The following is a 22,529-nucleotide window of genomic DNA, read 5'->3' as shown; positions in this document are numbered from 1 at the left end:
ATGACCGTCTGTTCCTCCAGGACATTATGGAGAATGATCTGGGCCACGCTGCTGCCAGACCTCCCTTATTGGCACAGAGGAACACAGTATGTTGCTCAGGCTGAGTTTGGGAGTGGCACATTTAGCGCTTCTATTAAAAGTGCATCTCCCTCCTCGGCACTGGTGATTTAAAGATCAAAGAGGCTATTCATCATCTGCAACATGTGATGTTCAGACCCTACACGGAGAATAAATTGGGAGGCAGGGGAGGAAGAGTGGCCTTCAGGCTTTCGCTTTTATCTCGCCTTGAAATGTCTATTTCCCAGATTAAAGTGTAACACCTTGTTAGTGTGACAGAAGGTGCTGTTTGCATTGTCAGGCTCCTGTTTGACGGATAAACAAACTGTAAGTCTTAACATAACGGTTGTTGTTTAATATCGTGTTCTGTCATATCGCAATCACACTCTTTCATGATAAATAGCCTTCCGTGTCTGTCTACATGCAAGTTATGAGTCCTCAAGAAGCACTCTGGGGAGAAACCATCTGCTTAATGTGTTTGTAAGTGTCGGTGCCTAATCATTCTTTAGTCTTCTGTTGTATTAGGGCTGACACATACTGTAATGCAATCTTCATTTTTGCATGCATCATGACAGTATTCCACAATTGCATTTTTTCTGCATATCTGAAGAATGTGCTTTTAGAAAAACGGTGTATAAATAGAATTTGACTTCCTCACAAGCCCTCTTAGCAGCAATTACTGTAGGTTGTGATGTGTTACTCAGTAGAAAATGCTGCCATGTCCACCCACACAGCCAGTATTTTCAGGTACTTTTGCAAGGTTTTAATAAAGGGTCCCTCTGGTGTTTAGTCGAGGTGGTGCAAGAAAACAGGATTATTTTTCTCTTTCGGATTTATAATCGGGACAAAACACGTAAATACTAAGGTTAACGCCGGTTAATGATGTTCAGAGTTGCATATATGTGAATCCTTGTCTTGGCATTTTGTCTGCAGGCGTGATGCGTGTGGACTACGGAGACGTTTCCTCCCGCAGAGACCTTCGCGAGGCCTTGAAGTGCAAACCGTTTTCCTGGTATCTAGAGAACATCTACCCAGACTCCCAGATCCCGAGGAGATACTACTCACTTGGTGAAGTATGAGCTCCCTTGTACTCTGATCTCCATGAATGCATCAGATGCAGACTGCCTCCCTCTACATACAGTCAGATGTGTCCTTGTAGCTCCAGGGTTGCGCTTTCAGAAAGACAATATTGCTGTGAGAAATATCAGAAAATCTCTGGATCCAGCAAAAGGCTACACCAAACAAGATAAAAACAAACATCCCCAGCTGTTAGTATTGAATGCCTAGGATAAACAAACAGGGGGATGTTCGTGCTGGCAGTATTGATCCCAGCCACATACACAGTTGTTGCTATGAATGCTGAGTAGCTGAGATAAGGCGCATGTATACATTTTATAGTCTCATGGCACAGTTTGGTGTTGTGCTGGGTGAACATAAATTCATTATTAAAACCAAATATGAGTCAGAATCTCTCTCAAACAGTGATGTAATCAGAAAATGTGTGAAAATATTATTTCTTCTAGAACCTGAAAACAGAGGACCTTTTTAAAAAGAAGGGGAAAAAAATTATATTACTCTAATAAGCAGAGATGAAACGGTCGTTTTTTTACAAAAGAGAAAGGGTGTTGTGGGAACTGCGATAATTTTCAGCTAAGCTTTGAGAATTCATGGTTAATTGTTTTGAAGATATTGAAAGTTTGAGTTCCTTTCTAATCGTTAGTTCCCCCTCACACAGAAAAGATTTTAAGTGGCCTGGATTTGTCTCTCGATGCCCATGGCTCCGTGCTGACATGCAGTGCGCTGTCTGTTCAATAGATGGGAGCCATTTAATAGTAATGTCAGTGGAAGAACTGAAATGAGCCTGTAATCCTCCAACATTCATACAGCTGAGGATGAGGGGATTTTTCTCTGCTGTCCTGCAGTACGACTTGATTCTCCCTCTCTCTCTTTAGCCACTGCAGCTCCTCAGCTCCCGTCTTCCTCTAACTTCTCCCAGCTGATTTCTCTTCCTCCATAACACAGTCAGCCTTTCTTTAACAGCTGGAACCATTAGGTTTTATATCACTTAATTATGAACGCCGTCCTGTTCCTGCACGACAGCTATACTAAGACACTCAGGCAACATATAGAGCCAGCTCAGCCTTAGAATGTATGACTTCATTAGAAAGCTGAGTGGACTGTAAAGTCAGTGAGTTCACTTCTGCATTTCAGCAAGGAAAGACAATAGAAAGTAGAATTTGGATAACTTGGTGACACAATATCAATTATATTGAGGATTTGAGGCTTCTACTAACAAACATTTAATTACTATGGTATAATTTTGCCTAGAAAAAATGTAAAAAAAAGATAGAAAATGCCAGCTATGATTTCCTGGAGCCTAAGAGGGCTTTCTTCAAATGTCTCACTTGTCAAACTAAAATCCAAAGACATACATTTTACAACGATACATAAAAAAAGACAAGGCCCACATACTGTTCATTAAGTATCTAAATCAGAAAATGTCTGCCGTTTTTGCATATAAAAACCTAAAAAAAGTAAAGCTTTAACAAGAACTAAAACTGAAATGGTAGCAATAAACCACAGGACATTAATGAACACTCACAAAAGAATAGGGGTGTAGAAGAGATTATTCATTTTTAATGAGAAATATTAAGCAGGCCTCGACTGGCTTCTGTTTGGTTAGGTTGCTAATAAGTATGAAATTAAAGACACAGACTAGACATAGAAAGTTAACTTCACATTAGAGAACCTTTTTTTCTAATCTTTCCTGTAGATCAGAAATGTTGAGACCAACCAGTGTGTGGACAACATGGGAAGAAAGGAGAATGAGAAAGTTGGCTTTTTCAACTGTCATGGCATGGGTGGAAACCAGGTGAGTGAAGAAAGATATTAAAACAAAAATATGTATTGTTTGTAGTCTTACAACACTGTTTGTACAACAACACACACATTGTCCTATGAACAAGAACTGGGAATGTGCCTAAAGAGGAATTGTTCTTAGTGGAATGTAGGATTAATCTCTTTTGGATTAACATTGAAAAAGCCAAGCCTTTGATACTGCTTTATCCTGGAAACATGAGCTTTGGGATTTTGCTCCAAAGCTTGAGCTCAATCACACTGGAGGCAAAGTGTGTGTGAATTGCCAACTTTCAAGTCAATCCACAGATTTTCCATACAATTCAAGTTGGGATGTTGGCCAAGTTTCTCTTTCGCGTTTCTTTAGTCCTTTGTTAATTTGGTTCACTGCTGCCGGTCATTGTGAAGTCTTTGGCATTTGAGGATGGTTTGTGCCAAGTATTTAATTGTACTCTCGTCTGAACAGTGTTCCCTCTTTGCTTGCAACTCTTGTTATGGGCTATTATGAATAACTGCACTACATGAGACACTACATGAGTATACATCACTGAAACTGCACTCCTTTTGTACAGTATACAATCTAAATCAGGTTTGGCACAACAAAGGCTCTAAATCCAAATAAAATCACAAATGTTGTGCAAATCACTCAAATATCCCTTGATCAAAGACACAATGATCATATATATTTCTAGAAAGCCTAGTGATGACATTGAATCTTCCTCTTCTGACAGAGGCCTCTTGTTTTTCAGGTGTTCTCTTACACGGCGGATAAAGAAATAAGGACAGACGACCTTTGTTTGGACGTATCCCGCCTCAATGGACCCGTCGTCATGCTCAAGTGTCACCACATGAAGGGCAATCAGATGTTCGAGTACGATGCCGAGGTAGGACTCATATTCCCGTTAGCAGCCAAATAATGCCATAACCAGGCTGCGTGTTGTTGCAGGGGGGCATTCTTTGGGTCCTATTGACTGATGTTTCGAAAAAGGACTTGGAGGAAATGCTGAATGATGTTGTTTTGCCTATGTCATCGTGAGGGTTTGGGTAGTGCAAAGTAGGAGAAGCAATACACATTTGCTTCCACCAGATGGCGCTGTATGTCCGTTTTTTTTAGCAGTTGTCAACCCCAGCTGCTGAGTCTCTGCTCTCATGTTCTCTCCTCTCACTTAGTATGTTGGCAAGTGGGAATATGATTTTGAGGTAAGCTGTCATCGTTCCTGAATATCGCCCCGTATTTTGAGTGCTGTGCTTCCAGTGTTGTGATTTATCCCATAATTCTGTGTTGGTGGTTTTTAGAGTAGAGGATTTACGGTTTATTATTTTTGGCAGAAAGGGGAGGTTGAATCTTTAAAGGATGTTTGATTTCTATTTGTTCTTTAAAATGAATTCTATTTTTAACCCATCACAACACCCCTCCTGTAAAGAATGCAGTCTGATACGATATATATACAAATATATGATGTTTAGTTTTTGTTAAGACTCAACATTATGGAGTGGAGCATTTGCTGTTCGACTGAATTGCACTATACATAGAGATATTGCTGCCATTAAATCAATCCTAATTAAAGTAAATGAGATGGGGGGGAAAAATAATAAAACACCTGCCAGGTAGAATAACAAACCTTTATCCTGATATATGTGTGTTACATAACAGACCTATGGCCTGTAAGACACACTTAAACAAAACGTACACATCCAACAAGTGACTCATAGTTTATTCATAGAAGCATGAAAATAAGGATTAGATGAATGAAAAAGCCAACGAATTCTGCATATTAAACAACAGATTCATTTTTACCTTATATTCCTGGTTATGGATACATTCATTATGAAATGTAGAGTCAATTTTGAAGGCTCTTAAATATAAAAAAGAAAAATGTGGATCTCAAAGAAGGACTAAAATACTCCCCTTGTTGATTCATAACTCCTAGTCCATTATGGATTGTAAGTCACAAAAAGCAACTTTTATATTAACAATTCATGTTTCCTCCACTGAAGCACAAGGCGATGGTTGGAGAAGAGTGAGCTGAATACAGGGCCATTTATCAGTGATTGAGATATACTTTAGCTGACATGTAGTTGTGACAAGGTGAGGAGGCCCAGAGGCCTTTCCACCCAGCACTGAACAAACCCTCGGAGAAATCCCTTCATTACACTTTGGTCTCTGGGAGCATTCTTAATATGGAAGAACTTGAATAATTTATAAACGAAGAGGACTGGTCTCTGTTGTAAACAGCATTGGGGTTTCGCCGCTGTCAGTGGCCTCGGTTATTTTAAGCCCCAGTGTGATGGACAGGGACTGAATCCTTTGTGACTACAGAACCATTAACATTTCATCTTCTCATCAGTTTCACTTTCATAGAAATACCTGTCTCTACCATGGTCCTGCTTTATTCATTCACGACTGTGACAGACTGCCCTCTTTCTTTTCCCCCTGCTGTTTCAGCCAGGATCGAGCTATGTTCTCTCTCCTTTATTTACATATAGATATACCTTAATATTAAATAGAATAATCTGACAAATGTACAGTATCCTGGCCTTCAGTTTATCCTTCGCAGACATGTAACATTTACATTAGCATAGTAGAGATTGATAGTTGTTTTACTGTTATTGTTATTATCGGCCATACTGTGTATTGCCAAGGAGAGCTGTCAGGTTGTGTCACCCACAAAGACACGTCCTCTGCGAAAATGTAACCCTTTGCACTAAAGTGTTTATCTAAATTAGGAAGAATGTAATCACGTGGGGTAGAAACAAGTTTAATATCTGCAAACTATGAGCAGCACTGAGTTTAGTAGAGATATAAAGTTATCATTACTGATCTTTGTCAGGCATCAAATTCACAATATAAAACTCCTTTATACTAATGTCGCATTCAGAGATGTAAAAACATTTAGATGTGAACGATTTAAATTCTGTGCATTGACAGTATAAATTCAACTCTATTACATTGTCATGTTGTACATATCTAAAGGTTATGTGGAGATGTCCATATTTGTTTCATTGGACATTTCAGAGTGTCCTTAGTCTTGAATGCAGCACTTGATTAGTTGTATCCTCCAATCAAAAAGGAGGAGCAAATATCAAAACATCTGAGCCAAAAGTAACCTCATTACCAGATCAATCAATGAGAAACATTTCTTAAAAGGAAACCAGCAATATGCCAAAATCCGTACAACAAAAAATACATTGTTTTTTTATTCAACCGAATATTAAATGGGTCATGTCAAAACAACAAACATTGCTGTTCATTGAAATCTGTTATAGTTGAACACAATCTATTTATATCTGTACTGTGCAGAATTCGAGAAAGATTTTTCACCAGTTATAATTATTGATGTGCTAATTCACTGGTTAATTTGTCTCCGATGTATTGATATCTGAGTCACCAGTCATTCATATATATTGAAGATGTATGGTTTCCTACTGTGAATTTTACACCTGATGCAGGTCCATAATCAAACTGCGTCAGTCCAGGATTCAAACACCTTAAATAGACAACACAACTTTTCTATTTGAACAAATCACCTGTTATTAAACTTGAAAGTGGGCAGTGAGGAACAGATGGATTGATTTAACAAAAATTAATGACTCTTGGATTTACCTTCAATACCATCTCTCCCTATCACTCCGGGCTTGCTGCAGAAGCACACCTTTCTCCACATCATCACCCAATCATGTCTGACCATCAGCCGCCTGGAGGACGGCACCTACGGCCCCACAGTGGAGTCCTGTAACGGCAGTCCCTTACAGGCCTGGATCCTCCATAACTACACACGTCAGGAAGTCGCTCAACACCTTTACTTCAGTCCCACTGATTATTTTCTCTAACTGTAGGGCTTGAGGTGAGCAGGTTAGTAAAAATTAGGCAAGTGGTGGTCGTTTAGTCGCGTGTAGTGATGTAGTTTGTCATTAACATTGTTAGAAGTAGATTAGTTTGACCTGTTCCGGTTTAATCGTCACCTTTGTAGCTGATTGTTGTTTTCGTTTTTATGGGATTGTTTAGTTTCTTGTTTTTTTTCAGTGAGGGCGGATGAATGCAGAGCTTGTTGTTCTGATCTCTTGTTGATCTTTCAGGTATTAGTCAGAATGTGCATGGAAATGGTTTTAGGTAGCATTAAGTAGCTTTTACCGCTGACCTTTCCGGGGGAACGTATGAAGACCGGGGCAGAGGCACATCAAGAAGTGACAGATGTCCCATCACGATGTTTCTGTGTATAAGATGCTATCAGCAAGGACCTTTAGCCAGTTTTCATGCTAAATTAGATCTCATTTGACATTTATTTTCCAACATAAATATTTTATTTTGATGTGAAAATCCAGCAGCTGCCAGCGTTCGGTGAATGATGCCTGAGATGGAGGCATGATTTATTTTTAGCTGATTATCTACAGGCAGGGCTGATTTAAAATGGACTCACCATTGTTTACAAGTTCTTTTGAAGTGATCCTTCATTGTGAACCTGCCTTTCATGGCACTGGCCTCTCAGGACACTCTCCTATTGGCCTGAAGCAGCTGTATACACTGTGTGCCATGTACATATTTGTAAAACCAATGAATTCGTATTATCGGTGCTTTTCACCACTCGGCTTGCTTATTTAAATGCTTTTGTAAGGAAAATGTTTTGGCTGACGATTTTCTGGCTGTATCAGGGTTGCAGTTTTCCGGTCTTTGTATCCTAGTTCGCTTTCTTTGTTATATGGTGTTTGCACCTCATAGTCCTGTACGGAGTCCTGTATCTCTCAAAAAGCTAAAGAGCAATTTCACTGTAGCATGCCACAGTTTTTGTGTGCAAGCAGGGTAAATTGGGTAAGGAGCTCCCATGACTGCTGGTGTGTGTCAGAGTTGCGGCAGTAAAATGACCTGCTGTTAGATGGCCTGATTTGCTGTTTACACTCCGAGGTCCTATGTCCAGCATCAGAGGAGAGCACGTACAGTGCACAATAGCAGGGCTCCATTAGAGTGAGTGAGACTGTTTTCTGACTCGAGACAAAAAAGGTATCTGCTGTTTTTTGTATTTCCCACAAAAACAGCAGGCCAGCCCTCAGCATAAGATCACGTCAACCAGGATGTATTCTGCCTTTCAGCGAGTCCACCGCGCTGCCTGGTGACAAAGAGGATGATGTTTCTCACCCTTGGCTTATGGTTAGGAAGCGTTTTCATTTAATTAGCCGGTCTCAGCTGTGCACACACTCAGCGACTTGCAGAGGCTAGTTGGTTTGCTGCGAGGCTGAGATGGGAGCTTTCTTTGCCCCAAAGGAAGCATGACATAATGATGAGCAAAGGACAATACCTCACCATTTCTAGTATTTTCAATTAATGGGGAATGGTTTTTCTACCCTTTGCTGTTACACTCCTCTTCTGTCATCTCTGCCAATAGAGTAGCTTTCGATCTTTGAATAAAAGAAAAATGTGATTTCTCATTATTCGCTAAGCCAGTTCCTTATGATTTATAGATTAGATATACCTCCATATGCAGTATGAATACACATTTAAAGAGAATTATACTGCATATTGATTTCAAATTTGCAAAAAAAGGAGTGATATTTTTTTCTGTTTTTCTTTTCTTATCCTCAAAATAAGCTGCTTTACAAACTTAAAATGTATGTAGTTTCACTACATACATTTTATACGTTTATATGTATGTAGTTTCACTAGATACATTTTAAGTTTGTTAAACAGCTTATTTTGAGTAGTGAAGAGCTTCCTTTCTTTTACTCGTTCGTTTTTTGGCAGGTGTGTAAGGTCCAACACCACCTGCTCTCTTTGTTCTTGTTGTGTTTGAACAAATGTGTCCCGTGTCGTGGTCTGCAATATGTACTTCAGGAAAGATGTGTGTGTGTGTGTGCGCACTTCTTTGTATCCAGGCAGGGAATGTCATGCCCTTGTGTTTTATAGCTTAAGATCAAACATGGGCTGAGTGTCTCTGTGTGCTCATTAGTCTGAATATGTTCCGTCAACAGTCAAAGTACACTTGATACCACAAGATAAATCATGCCAGTGCTCATGTTTTAATGCCAAAAACACAATGTTTTTTAGGGATGTTTGTAGGGTGTTTATTTAACTTAATGCTGTGCTGCTTAGTATGAATATGACTCCCTAGATAACTGGGTGCAGACTGGTGCAACTGAGGATATCTCTTATTCTTTTTCTTTTCAAAATTTCTTCTGAATCCCTTCATTCACAGACATTAGAACACTTAATGGGTTCTTAGTATCACTTAACATTTAACTTTTAAGTAAATCTTACGAATACCAGCTACATCATAATTGTCCTATGCAACCTTAGCTTCTATACCTCTCCACGTGCAACTCTTAGGTAGAGGAAAAAAGACTCAAGTAAGGAGCGAAATTGCGGAAGCGTGTTACTTGGGAGGGAACATAAATGGTTAACCAAAGCCATTGAGATCTCTCCTCCAGTGGTTAGTGAGGGTATTATATGCTTGCTAATGTGGTGCTTTTGTTCAACTAATCAAAACAGGTGTGCCTTTCCAGGCTGGACATTTTAAAAGCACTTGGGCTTTGTTCTGCCTTTTCTCGTTTATATGAGAGAAAAGTAAAAAGACTGGACTGATTAAAAAGAGAGGGCAAAATGGGGAGTGGAGCAGGTGCTACATTTCAGAGGAAACTCCAACTTATCCAGCTCCATATTAGACGATGACTCCCACCCTCTGCACTCAATTCAAGCTTCTTCCTTCGGGCCGGAGGTTACTTGTCCCAAGGAGTAGAACGAAGCGGTATAAAAACAGTTTTATCCCAGCAGCTATTGCACAAATTAACACATCATAGGAGCATCACACAGATGCCTATTTTTATTTATTTATTTAATTTTGAATTTTGAATGTCCATGTTTGTACTAATGTTTTCCTTCTTAAAATGTTTTTTAAAATATTTTTGAGATTTGGTTGAGCAGGGTATACTTGTACTTTTACTAGTCCTTTATTAGAGATGTGTCTGTTGTTTGTGTTTTTTTTTAGTGTCAGGATGGAACCCTTGTCTTTTTCTCTGCAAACAGAATCTACCTACGGGTACAAATAAATAACCTGAACCTGAACCTGAATGCTCCAAATGGCCCAAAACTTCACAGGTTTGGTAATGATGCAGCCATCAACGCATCTAAGCGTATTATGGGATGTCATCAAATGCCGTTGGCATGGCGACAGATCATTCACCATCAAGTTAGTTTAAAAGTTTGCAGTTCAAATATTCTGCTGCTTTTCCAAGCCTTTTTACTTTCTTTTCTTCTCTCATCACACATTCAAGCCCTGAGTGTTCATGTATCATTTCAATCTAAATTCTTCACTTTCTTCTTACACATTACATTTCAGCATAGCAGTTTAGCTTCAGGATTAAACATTCTCACTAGCAGTTTCTTCAGGAATTGCATTCTCTAGTTAGTAATATTGCTCTAACAATAAGACAATGAGTTTATCTGTCGCTCATCCAGAGGTGTTATTAATGACATAAAGAAAATATATATTATATCCCAATGGGGGTTGAGTCTTAAAGGGTGCCTGTTTTGATTGTTATCTAATTTTACATTTCTGAACAGTAAATGAACAATGTATCTTGCCTTATGCAAAAATAAATGACTGCCCATACTTTCCGTTTGGTAATTACAAATACTAGCAATTTCCAAATGTACCTAATCTGACATTATAACTTTTACCAATAATGGTGTCACTTTTAATAACTTTTTGTTTCCCACAGAAGCACATAAAGTAAATTATTTTGGTTGTTTTCATGATCAGAATGCTTAAAAGCACCCTAGGCTGTACTTCACTTCACCTCTGTAGAGAATTATAGTGTCTTTCATCTCTTTGCTAACTTGTATGTCATCGACTTAAAATAAATATTAGTGCTGCCTCAAAGTGGCCAACGCATAAGTTGTTGCAGAGTTAATAATAGAACATATCTATAAATTAGTCTTGAGGCTAACATTTTAAGCTACTTGGACATAGGCCTCCTCCTACTGTAGTCTTCTGTCCCACACACCGACTGCCCCCCTGAGTCCAATCTCTGCTTGCTTTTCATCCAACATTTAACCTGCCAACTCCAAACTAACACGCCAAGCCAAAATCTAAAGGAAACTGCTATGCCATTTTACTACAACGCATTTGACATATCCATCAGGTCCATGTAATGCAGCTAGTCTCTGCAGCTAGTGCCTTTTTTGACATTTTCTGATGCTCAACAGAGAAATCTTTCCTGTAAAGTGGCTGGGACACAGCCTCACAACTGACAGGAGCCCCAATCCTCCAAGCAGCCTCAGTGCATGTTGTGTTGAACAATGGGCACGACTCTCACTTTAACTCGACCAGAACGTCCTGCTCTCTTATTATGCCTATGGCTTTTTTCTTGCCCCAGCTGCAGTCCTAGAGTGTCAGCTCAGGCCATTTGCTTGGGTAAAATAATGTTTTTGTAAAATACGGGAAATCAATATTTGGAAGTGTGTCTTAGAAGGTTCCTCTTAAACATCCAGGCAGTTTCCACCTTCTCCAGGTTGAGGGGAAATGACAGAAAAATGTAAAAACTGAAAGTATTTGTTTATGTATCTACGCTAACGTGTTGACACATCTCCCTCTTTCCCTCTCCAGCGACTCACCCTGCTGCACGTGAACAGCAACCAGTGTTTGGACATGCCGTCAGAGGAAGACAAGATGGTCCCCACCCTCAAAGACTGCAACGGCAGCCGCTCTCAGCAGTGGCTGCTCCGAAACATGACCCTGACTGTCTGACCCCTATCTCACCTCCCCCCCCCCCCCCCTGCCGCTCTGCCCTTATCCTAACCAGCCATGGCTCTCCTCACCCTCGCCAGGTGGCTCCTACCACAACACAACATACGCCTCTTCCTGTATAAACAAATACAGAGATCCAGGCATCAGCGGCTTATCTTCCATTATGGGGTCGTTTCCTTTCACAGCTAGCCGCAGGTGTCAGAGAAGCTGCACCTGCCGGTAAGGCGACATGACGAGCCACGACTTTGGAGACCTCATCAGGTCCAAGCCGGGAGAAAAGCTGTGTGAGGTCTGTGCATGGAGAACATTTGCGTCAAAGCACTCACACTGTGTCAAGACAGCTGCTAGCCTTGGGTCCACTGTGCTGCTCAGACTTAGCTTAGCTGTTGGACCAAAACAGAAATAGAAAAGCATTTAAAACAAGAATCTAGCAAGGCACGTCTCTGTGATGCACTGTCAATGAAATTACCTTCCTTGTGCTTTGTTCAAGACTGTTTCCATGACTGCTGCTCATTCTCTCTTCATATCAGTGTCTGAGGTACATTCAATAACAGAACGTGATGTTGTTTATAGAGCCGGGACCAATACTGGATTTGAGGAGTTGAAACCTATCTTGATATTTGAGGGTTAAAGAATCCAATAATGCCGTTGTGCATTAATATTTGGTTTTAAAGTCGAGCTGAAATTTGAATTCTCATGATGCAAGGACATTACATCATATAACTATATAAGGATACTACAGCTTTTGTGTATATTTTTTCATTTTATAAAAAGAGGTAAATATTCTGGGGACATACATTTGTAGAAACATTGCGTAGCTTGCAGGCTCTGGACGGGTGTGTCCCACGACAGCTGGGCACTGACATTTGAGGGCCGGTATCACACCTTCAGCATCCATGGGTGTGAGGAACTTCATAATTGTTAAAAGTTAAAAGTCAAACAAACACAAAGGATACATTTAAAAATAGTATTATTTTAGTTTGACTTTAAACTAATGAAAAAAACGTTTTTTCAGCATCCTTAAATTAGGTTATCTACGAAACAAACAAGGTTTACTTTTCAGTGCTCTCTAGTATGCATTACTAAAATACCTCAAACATATCTTTTGAATTTCTTACCCCGATGTCCTCTTATAAGCTGTCATATAGGCGTATAATAACATAGCGTGATTAGCTGATATCGGAGCCTTTTTTGGTGTTTCCTATAAGATAAGAAAAACCTTTTTTGGTTTTTCCTATAAGATAAGAAAAAACTTTTTTTCATTACATTACATGAGATCTGGCAACATAGTATAAAACAGACAGTAAGAGTCAGATAAAAATACCTTAGGTGAATCTCTTAAGATTAAAAAAATTATTAAGCTAAAGATTTTTAAACCGTCTTAAATTTAAGAGAATGCAACACAAGTGTAGCTATAACATCCTCCCAGGTTAATCAAAAGGTTCAATTTAAGTGAAATAGGAACCATAATATGAAGATGTGAAGCAGCACTTTGGGTTGGTTCGAAGTATTAATTAAGAGTACAGTATTAGAGACTCTGCTATGAGTAGAATATACATAATTGTTTTTTGACTGAATGTAAATTTCCCCTAAATGGTAACGACTGAGTTCTGAAACACTGGAACGACTCTGTGTTATCACAGCTATCTGGGAATGTCATTACTAAAGTTTTCAGATTCCTGCTCCCAAAATCCTGAGGAATCATGATGTCTTGGAGCAGGATAGTTGCGTGTGCCTTTAGAAAGTTGTTTCAGTTATTGGATCATTTGTTTCAGAAAACATTTGATTTACTTTGGTGATTAAACAAAAAGAATGTCAAATATTTTTCTTAATTTCTTGCAAAAACATGGAAATTGATATTAAATAACTGTCATATATCATGAATACGTCACCTTCATATTAATGCTCGATCAATAATTTAGTAACAGTATAGTCAAAACGTTTAAAATGTGCAAATGTAGTTTTTCACTACATTTTTGATAAGGATCAGGCAACAAATGCTATTGTATAATACTGTTAACATGTTTCTATCACCATTGTTGTTGTTGTTGTTGTACATACAGAACCAATTATTTTTCTAAGATGCGGTTAAACTTGAACACTCCTCTGAGAAAAAAACAATTGAATGGTTCAAAGATCACAAGGTATTGCTGTGCTTTATTTGGAGTATGGTAATAAAAAAACTGTGCTTACCTATCGAAATTGCGGTGTGTTTTGGAAATAATCGTCGGACTAACAAAACCAAATCCTCAGACCACCTGAAGGGCGTAAGGCAAACGGACATGAGGGGTCAACTAATGGGGAAATACTATCAATGCTGTTCGAATACTGAGTCTTTGCCAAGTGCCTGCTTGGCATCTAGACTAAAATTCAATCAACTCTTTTAGATTACACGGATACATTTATTGTTTTTCATTATCTCAAAGTGCATGGTGTTAAAATAGGACTGTATTGTTTCAATGTACTGGTTGCAAAGTGATGTTACCTGTTTGTACATTTTGCCTTTTTGTAAAAAAAGACTTAACATAGATTTTTGCATTAATATCAGTTTCAAGCAAGCACGTCTCACTAAATACATGAGTTGTTTAATAAACCTTGTTCTTGAAGCTTTTAAGACCCCGTACATCTCATTACCAGTTTTGAGTGTGGGTTTTTTTATAGGTTATTAATTGCAGCCTCTCCTCCATGGTTAACCTTAATAGTAGCATACAAAACAACAAAAGGGGAAGGTAGCATCCTATACAATGTAGTTCAGTATTTGTAAAGGTGCTGGCCATTGCCAGCTAATGAAGGTTCTTCTGAGACATTATAATGTACATGTTATTGAGGAAGGTATGACATTTCATACTCTGGCTTCGTTCAAATGTAAGAGGCATAATTCTCCTGAATGCAGGACACTGCCGCCCTTCTTGGTTACTGTTGCTATAGGTCTTTCAAGCTTTTGCAATTGACAGGTCAATAAGGTGTTTTTTTTTTAATGTCAGTGAGAGGTATTTGAAGGGAAATAATGGCACCTTTCTGTAATAAAAGATCGGAAATATCAGAGGCAAAAAGGCAGAAAAGGAATCCAATTTCCATTTAATACTATAATATTTAGTTGAGTATTGTTAATGAAGTGGACATTTAAATTGAGGGGAAAGCCTGCTGGTGCCAATGCAAGCCTCCTTCTCTAAACTAAAAAGTCCAAAACCCTAATATTTAACAAATAATAAAGGCCAAAAAGAAAAACGCACGCATATTCAGACTAATATTTGTTATTGTTGCTTGGTAAATGACTTTATGTGTTGATTAATTTCTCTCTGTGGATGATTGATTGAAGGCACATTTTGACATTTAGAGAAAAAACATTCTTGCCGGGAACTAACATGTCTCTAGGCCTACTGTACCTACAATGTCAAATTACAAGCCACAACTGATTAGCTTAGTTAAGCATAAAGATGGGCAACAGCTGTAACACCTTGCCTCTGTTAAAATCCATGCTGTGAAAAAATTGATATTGCAAAGGTTATATTTTTTCTGTCTAACCTGTACTAAAACCTAAAACCAAGTGTGAAACAACACATTCCGGTCTTTAAGTAGAGCTAACTTGTTTCTTAAAAACGACTTTTAATATTTAATCAAATATAAACACTACATAAAAGTATTACTATATACTATAATATAATATTATGTCATTTGTTTGGTTTATGGTAAATATATAGAAGCATTTTTTTCACAACAGAGAAGTGTTACCATAATAACTCATTATATAAAGTGTTCATTGTTTTCTGTTTTTTTGCCACCTCACTAATGCTTTTCAATAAACGTTTGTAATGCTCACCAAGGTAGCCATTGCAGAGGTATATTAATAGTTGCTGTGGAGCCGACAACACACGAGTGTCTCTCCACACTCTCAGCAGGGGCCCTGTCTCACACCTGTAGGAAGCCAAACCCAGGCTTGTTAACTGGGCCTGGGAGGATAAGATAGTGGGTCTGCAGCTGGGCCAGGGGAGTCCATTAACGGGTGAGATGCTTTAAAATAACAGCCCTAATGGAGACCTTATCTGTGGCTTACTGTGGGTCACTGTGGCTCTCAAAGGTTCAACACATCCAGAGCTTCCCACCAGGGAGGCTGCACAATTCTAGACGCCAGTAGCCTATATAGTAGTACTATAATAGTAGGACTAATTTAAGCTCAGAAACAGTAGTTATACGTGTACAAATATATCGTATCCCCAGAGACTCAAAACCAATACGCGCTCTATTATTCCCTATTTTATTCAGTTCAACTACAAATATTTCTAAAACTATTGGTTTCAAATGATGTTTTGTTTTTCTCCAAATTAATCATAGGGTCTGTAGACGCCTATATTGTATGTACGAAAGTCTTCTCTTAGCAGTTGTCTTTTACTAAGTCCTAATAAATTAACCCCATGAGGTTAAGGAATAGTGTTTAGAAAATAAATAGAACATGATTATTTTTTTTGACAATTTGTCTGCAACCATAGTTTAGTTTCACCTTACTCAGGTTTTGGGCCTAGATATTGACACTGGAATCTTAATTGACATGGAAACTGTATTGTTTTGCTATCGGCACTTTTGTATTTGGTTGAATTTGATTTATTTAATCTTCTGGTATGTTTTCACACACAATAGCAACTATAATATTTATTTGGTTACAATGAAAAGCTCACACAGGCACTTAGGGCAGCTCAGGGGTCCTACAGGTGAGACGCAGAATCGGCAGACGATTCACTCAAGACCGAGCCCACAAAATGAGGCTTCGTTGCAGTGTTACTGTATTCACTGAGTAAAAGTGGTTAAAACGTGTGAAAATAATGACACGGATGTATAATGAACGTTGAAATGTAACAATGCAGATATAAGATGTACGTGTGTTTGTTATGTTAGTTTTACCAGCTAAATGAAGAGTGTGTCGTGTGAAGCTACCACCTACCACATGTAGATTGCTAAATTATCAAGTTGTGTATTACAGCAGTAAGTCGTAGTTCATTGTTTTTTGCTGGTTATTGCAAACGGACATTTTGATATGTTATGTTTTAAAGGGCCCATGTCATGCTTTTCCGGTTATTACCCGTCCCCTTGTGTGTTATGAAGGTTTTTATGCATGTAAACGGTCTGCAGAGTCCAAAACCCTCAAAGTACACCCTGTAGCGAGTAAAACTCTAACACAGACTATGCTGCCCCAAAACGCCTCATTGGAGATTTCTCATTTTCCATTGTTTACTTCCTGGGCACTGTGACATGTGAATACCCAGAGGCCACACCCTCTGCCAGCATTTCACAAAACAAAGCTTCACAAACCTTTCAGCGGTTCATGCTGGATATGTAAAGCGTAGGGCACTGAAGAGCGATGCTGTTCTTACTTTGTTTGGACCAGCGGGAGATTCAGGTACACAACCTGTAAGTATTCATTGTTGTTTGTGTATTTATGATGTTTAAAACAAACAAGGTATCTACCACGACTGTTTAAATGGGTAAACGTTTTTCGGGCTGCTAAGTTGGGATTTCGGAGAAATGCTCTCCGCAGACCCATTCACACAGCGTTATAAACCTTTTTCTTACTCAATATCAAGCCACACTTATTGTTTTTACTTCGGCTGTGAGTGTTTGTGTATGCTCAGGATGAGTTTTGCTTGTTCTCGCTGTATCGCCGACCCGGAAGCCTGTCTGCTCCTCGCAGCAGATCGCAGCAACGAGCCTCGCTACGTCCCGACCAATCAGAGCACACTGGGCTCACGGGGGGGGGGGGGAGCTCCAACAAGCTGTTTAGGCAAGGCCGTAACCATGGAGTCAACATTGGGGGCGACCAAAAATGTGATCAAAATTTGAATACTAATTTCCTGCCATTCTAAAGGCAAATATATAAAAATTCACTACATACATATGGGATACTTTAAAACCTGTTAAACCCCATGCCCCAACACAACATTAAGAGATCTATGGATACATCTCTCAATATCAAACAGAACTGTAAACAGATTTACTTTTTCTTTATTCATATTTTACAAATCACTCCCCTAGGTACTATTCCTGAAAAGTTCGGTTTTAACATCAGAACTACAAGTTATTTACACAAAGAAGCTAAACCGCAGGGTTCTTTAACATTACCATACGAAATAAAAATAATATAGTTTAGGGCTAACTAGAAAAAGATACCAGAACTGAAGCTGGACTCGGACGTGCGACAGCGAATTACACCCCCCGGGTACAAAATAAAGGTATGCATAAACAAACAAAGGCGGAACCAATTTACATGTGAAAAGAATATATCATTTTGGTGAAGTTCACAATAACAGAAAATAAAGATGTTCAAGTATACAAATAGCCCAAATAAAAAAGTCATAGAATAGCAATTTCATTTAAAAAAAAATTATATCAGTTAGGCTATATATTGGGGGGGGGGGGGGGGGACATTTTGAGCGTATCTGAATATTGGGCAGGATGTCCCCCCCCCCCCCCAATATATTGCAGTTGTATTCAACAAATGTTCACATTTCCCCCTGTTGCTCCTATGCAGTACAACTCTTAAGAACATCGCAGCAGGAATAGAACATCCCTGGTGGTTATGTGATTGTCTCTCTAACCTGTTTCCATTAGACCATCATGACAAAAAACTCTTTAGAGTTTCGTGCCTGGACTTCAAATACGATACTATACATTTGCCATGCTATTTCTCCACTGTGACTCCGGTCAACCCGTCTCCTTCAGCTCAACATATGGGGTTTCATCAACTAAGTGAATCCAATAATAGGTAGAGGCAGACTGGGGGGAAGCAAGGGGGATAATCAACCCTGTGGATGTGCCTTTTCTTCTTGCTAGAGACCAAAGGAAAAATCCAGAGCTTAATTGTTGAGGGGACCTGAAGTTCCACAGCGTCTGCTTTGAAAATCAACTTTAATTAGATATGGTTTGAGGCTAGTATCTCAGTAGGGGTCAAATCTTCTGCCATCCGAGGCATACTCCCAAACAGAGTAATGCACAGCACCTGTGCTAAATGTGCAGAGCCGAGAAAGGTCTGATATGCTGGCAATCTTTTGAGTATTTTTGATTGATCTGCCGGCAGAAGTGCCTCAAACAAGCTTTTCCTGTGTGATAATCTCCTTTTAGCAACACAATCAGTGATTAGGAGGAGGGGCCCTGCTGCTTTCAGCAGTAATTGTGTAGTAATCAATCATCAATCTCCAGGAGCTCTTCTACAAAACACTCCTGTTTTGGTGCTATTTTTGACCTGAGACAACAAATAAGGTTCCCTCTTAAGCTGTGGAAATACAAAACAGAAGAATACACCAGAACATTACTTCCATTAGAGTTTTACACATAATGTGTTTCTGTCATCATTCCTCATCTAACATGACTGCGGCTGTATCATATCAGATGTTAAGGTTAAACGCTGCTACTCATTTAGTCGCTGAATAACAGTTGTAATGTTTTTTGATTGCCACAAGATGCTGACAATCTAATATGGTCTTTAGAGCTTCCATATTTTGACCCAATGTTATTCCTCTTCGAGTCACTGGTTTGGAGTTGCTGCCTTGCACATCCACCACATGGCTTCACTTTATATGCCAAGCATGGATGAGAGCCTGTTAGTGCCTCAGCATCCAGTGGGACTCATGTTAAGACCTAATCTCTGCGGGGAGAAAATCATAGTTCATGTCTTTCATGATAAGATTGTTTGTTTAAAATACAAAAAATCAATATTGTATCAGCAAAATAAGATTACAGAGACATTTTTCGGAGGATGTGGTACATTTGTGTGGGGAAATAATAGGACAAATCCATCAAAGCTGAGGCGGTTTTCCCTGCTCTGCCTCTGATTGTAGAGATTATAAATGAAGATGGAAAATTACAGCAGATTGTCTGAAGTGATTGTCTAATCTTTCTCGACGATGACCTCAAGTGCTACCCAAGCTGATTCAGAGAGGAGGGCAAATGCATCTAGTGTCCTACATCGGTCTGATTAGATTAATAAATCAATCCCATCCCAGACCGCCTGTTGGGCTATTTTTATAAAATGGGTTACACAAGATCATCAAAGTATTTCTGATCATTGACTAACGGATGCTTGACATGCGCTGGTGCAAGAAGTGCAAAACACGTAATGGCGATTATGGAAGATGGTGTTTTGTGGTGGAAAAAGCTGTCGAGTTGTAGAACTAAAATGTACTGCTCTTTCAAATGTAGCTGCTAGAAAATAAGAACTAATCTGCATATATTTCAATTTAGTGCACCGTGTTACACATCAGCTGCCTCCTGGTGTGTGACAAGAACATGACCGGACCCTAACCTCTTTCTTGTATTCAGCTGTCATTGACAAAGTCTGTGTGTGGAGCAGACTTACAAACGTGTTTCTGTGGGGATGAGAGTTTTTGATTAATGGTTTGTATAAGGGTATATTTTACTTTATAAATCATGAAAAAACTAGGCTTGAAAATAAAATAAACAAACATTCATTTATTTTGCAATCAGGTCTGTTGCACACATTTTGCTTTTGTATCAAAGGACGGCCTTATATTTTGTTTTCCGTTACCACGATTGGGTCCAACATGATCACACATTTGAAAACATGTTTGTTTACTCATTTAAACATCCTCCTCTTCCTGTGGCGAACATCTTCTACTTACACATTTTTAGGGGGGCACACACTGCTTTTAGAAGCAATGGGTATCTTTACCCTTTACTGACATTTTATATGAGAACAGTAATCAATTACTGAAGAAAGAAATCATTACGATAACTATTATCTTTCACATGCAATCAACAGATTACTCCATTAAGGTAAAAGCATTGGGTATATATATATTTTTAACAACAGATTTATATTTTTCTCTTTGCTCCAATCAGGATTGAGTAGAAGCTATTGGCATTGGTGGATCGTTTGGTCACTCTCAGTCCAATGTAATATCAAGAGGCAAGTAATCCAATTAGCTGACATTTTGAGTGTTGAAATAGCATGATGTTTGTTTGTTTGAACAAATAGTTGTTTTTGTTCATTCAAAAATATTTGTTATTAAAAAAAACTTTGATTTAAAGTTTTAGGGACATTCAGACTGAAGAAAACTAGACATATGCATAAGATAGTGTCTTCACACACTCCACTGTTTTCTTAGAAGTTAATTGCTATTTTCAAGTTGTGGGGGAAACTTTTGTTTCGATGACTATATCTCTGAAATACAGCAATTAAAAAATCTGTGCTGGCTGGCTAGAAAGAGGTGGTGGTTGCTCCTCCTGCCTCGTGTGTCTGAGAGACAGCGTGTGAGCCTGGGTAACCAGTCCAAACTAATAGCCTTATTTTTTCTCTGCAAATATGTGAATAGCCTTTTCCTCCTAATGAGGGCCAGAATGCATGGAGGGTGACCTGTGTTACTCTTCACTTATTATAAAAGCACAGAGGCCTGCAGAAGCTAATGTTCACCTGGCAATTATGACGGCCTGCTGATGGGGAAATCTTTCCCTGCCTTCCCCCTCCATAGGACTGAACCACAGCGCCTCGCAGACAACAGTTGGAGGCACATCAACGTTGTACAGCACTGACATGTAAGCGCTCATTTGGAAACGGTTATGTCAGGCCTTGGTGTCATTTTTTAGAAGCTATACCATTTGTACAGTACAGCATACCGGGCTTAGACTGGTTATGGAATACCATGGGATAAACCACAGGGAGCTGCAGGATAATAGGAGAGGTAGATTGTGCCTGGAATAGCGTGTGACTCAACAGCATATTGATCCCTATGAGCTCAGACAATGGATCCCAAAACGGTTGGGAAAATATCAACGAACTGCGGTAGACATTAACAGTGTATCTTGTAAAAAATCAGCAGATGCCCCACGACATGACAGCAGAGTGTAAATATGAAGTATATTCACATGACATTGTGTATGATGCAAGTAACATGTATGGGCGAGTTGATTCAGAAGTAAGGGTGTTTCATGTATTTCTTTGTCCCCTGAATGTACTCTTTATCCAAAGATAATTACCCAAATGTACCCCCAAAACTGCTCGGTTGCTTATACACCTTGTTCAAAACTGACCGCCAAAAATATTTAAATAAAATAGATTTTGAATTTCAAAGCTGCAGTCATTAGTGTCTTTGTGATTGGTTGGTAATTGTGCCTTTATCAGGGAGACATAATGCCTATCCAAATTACATCTCGATGTAATGGAAAGAAAGATAATTGTAAAGGGGTGTGGAGAGACTGAGGGAAAGAGGTGGTGGTATGTTGCTCCTCCTGCCTCGTGTGTCTGAGACACAGCGTGTGAGGCTGGGTAACTATGGTGTGGGTGTATTCCTCCGTGGCCATGATCTCGGTAATACGACGAGTGAATTCTGCGATGTATCCTTGTTGCAGCTCTTTGTCCCCCCTGAGATTTCATACAGTTTGAATGTCAGCAGCATCCCTGTAGCACTTGTTGCTCTGTTAAGATATTTTTGTATGTGTCATTCCGCAAAGAAGGTGCAGTCACCCATGGGATGAAAGCGGGGTCATCATCAGAGGCTGTTAGAACAGGTGTCAAAGACAGCTGGTAAACAAAAGTGCATTTATAAATGTCCACTACAGATGGAAAGACTTTGTTTGAACTGAATTGGAGACGATAAAAGGGGAATAATAGAAATACATATGTTCAAAATTATTAAATTAGGATGCATCAAAGCAGTGGCATTGCAACATTGTGATAAAGGTTTAAAATACACTATTTTGCACATCCACCACATGGCTCTATTATTTGTATTATTACCGTTTTTACAATTGTCTTTATTTGATAATGCAACACATAGTCAGATGCCTGTTTATTGTCTTGTTAAAAGCTAAATGTGGTGTCCAGTGTCATTAGTTGAAAGCAATCATGACATTGGCTGCAGTTCAACATATTTGATC

General features: G+C 39.1%; 1 protein-coding gene across 4 annotated transcripts in view; it reads left to right on the top strand.

Moving 5' to 3' along the window:
- The window catches only part of galnt13 (polypeptide N-acetylgalactosaminyltransferase 13), a 34,279-nt gene extending 20,017 nt beyond the window's left edge, over positions 1 to 14,262 (top strand). For 2 of the 4 annotated variants that reach the window (XM_079663973.1, XM_079663972.1), the window contains exons 9-12: positions 991 to 1,130; positions 2,831 to 2,929; positions 3,645 to 3,797; positions 11,508 to 14,262. In XM_079663973.1, coding sequence (XP_079520099.1) covers positions 991 to 1,130; positions 2,831 to 2,929; positions 3,645 to 3,797; positions 11,508 to 11,648 — 533 coding nt within the window. In that variant the 3' untranslated portion in view covers positions 11,649 to 14,262. Of the gene's footprint in view, positions 1 to 990; positions 1,131 to 2,830; positions 2,930 to 3,644; positions 3,798 to 4,083; positions 4,114 to 6,558 lie in introns of all 4 variants that reach the window. The other 2 variants (XM_079663975.1, XM_079663974.1) reach the window with 2 other exon arrangements.
- The last annotated feature ends 8,267 nt before the right edge of the window (positions 14,263 to 22,529 follow it).

This window comes from Notothenia rossii (assembly GCF_949606895.1).
Source record: "Notothenia rossii genome assembly, chromosome: 2".
NCBI lineage: Eukaryota > Metazoa > Chordata > Actinopteri > Perciformes > Nototheniidae > Notothenia > Notothenia rossii.
Note: the sequence above shows the minus strand (reverse complement) of the source record. Positions and strands in the feature narration are given on the sequence as shown.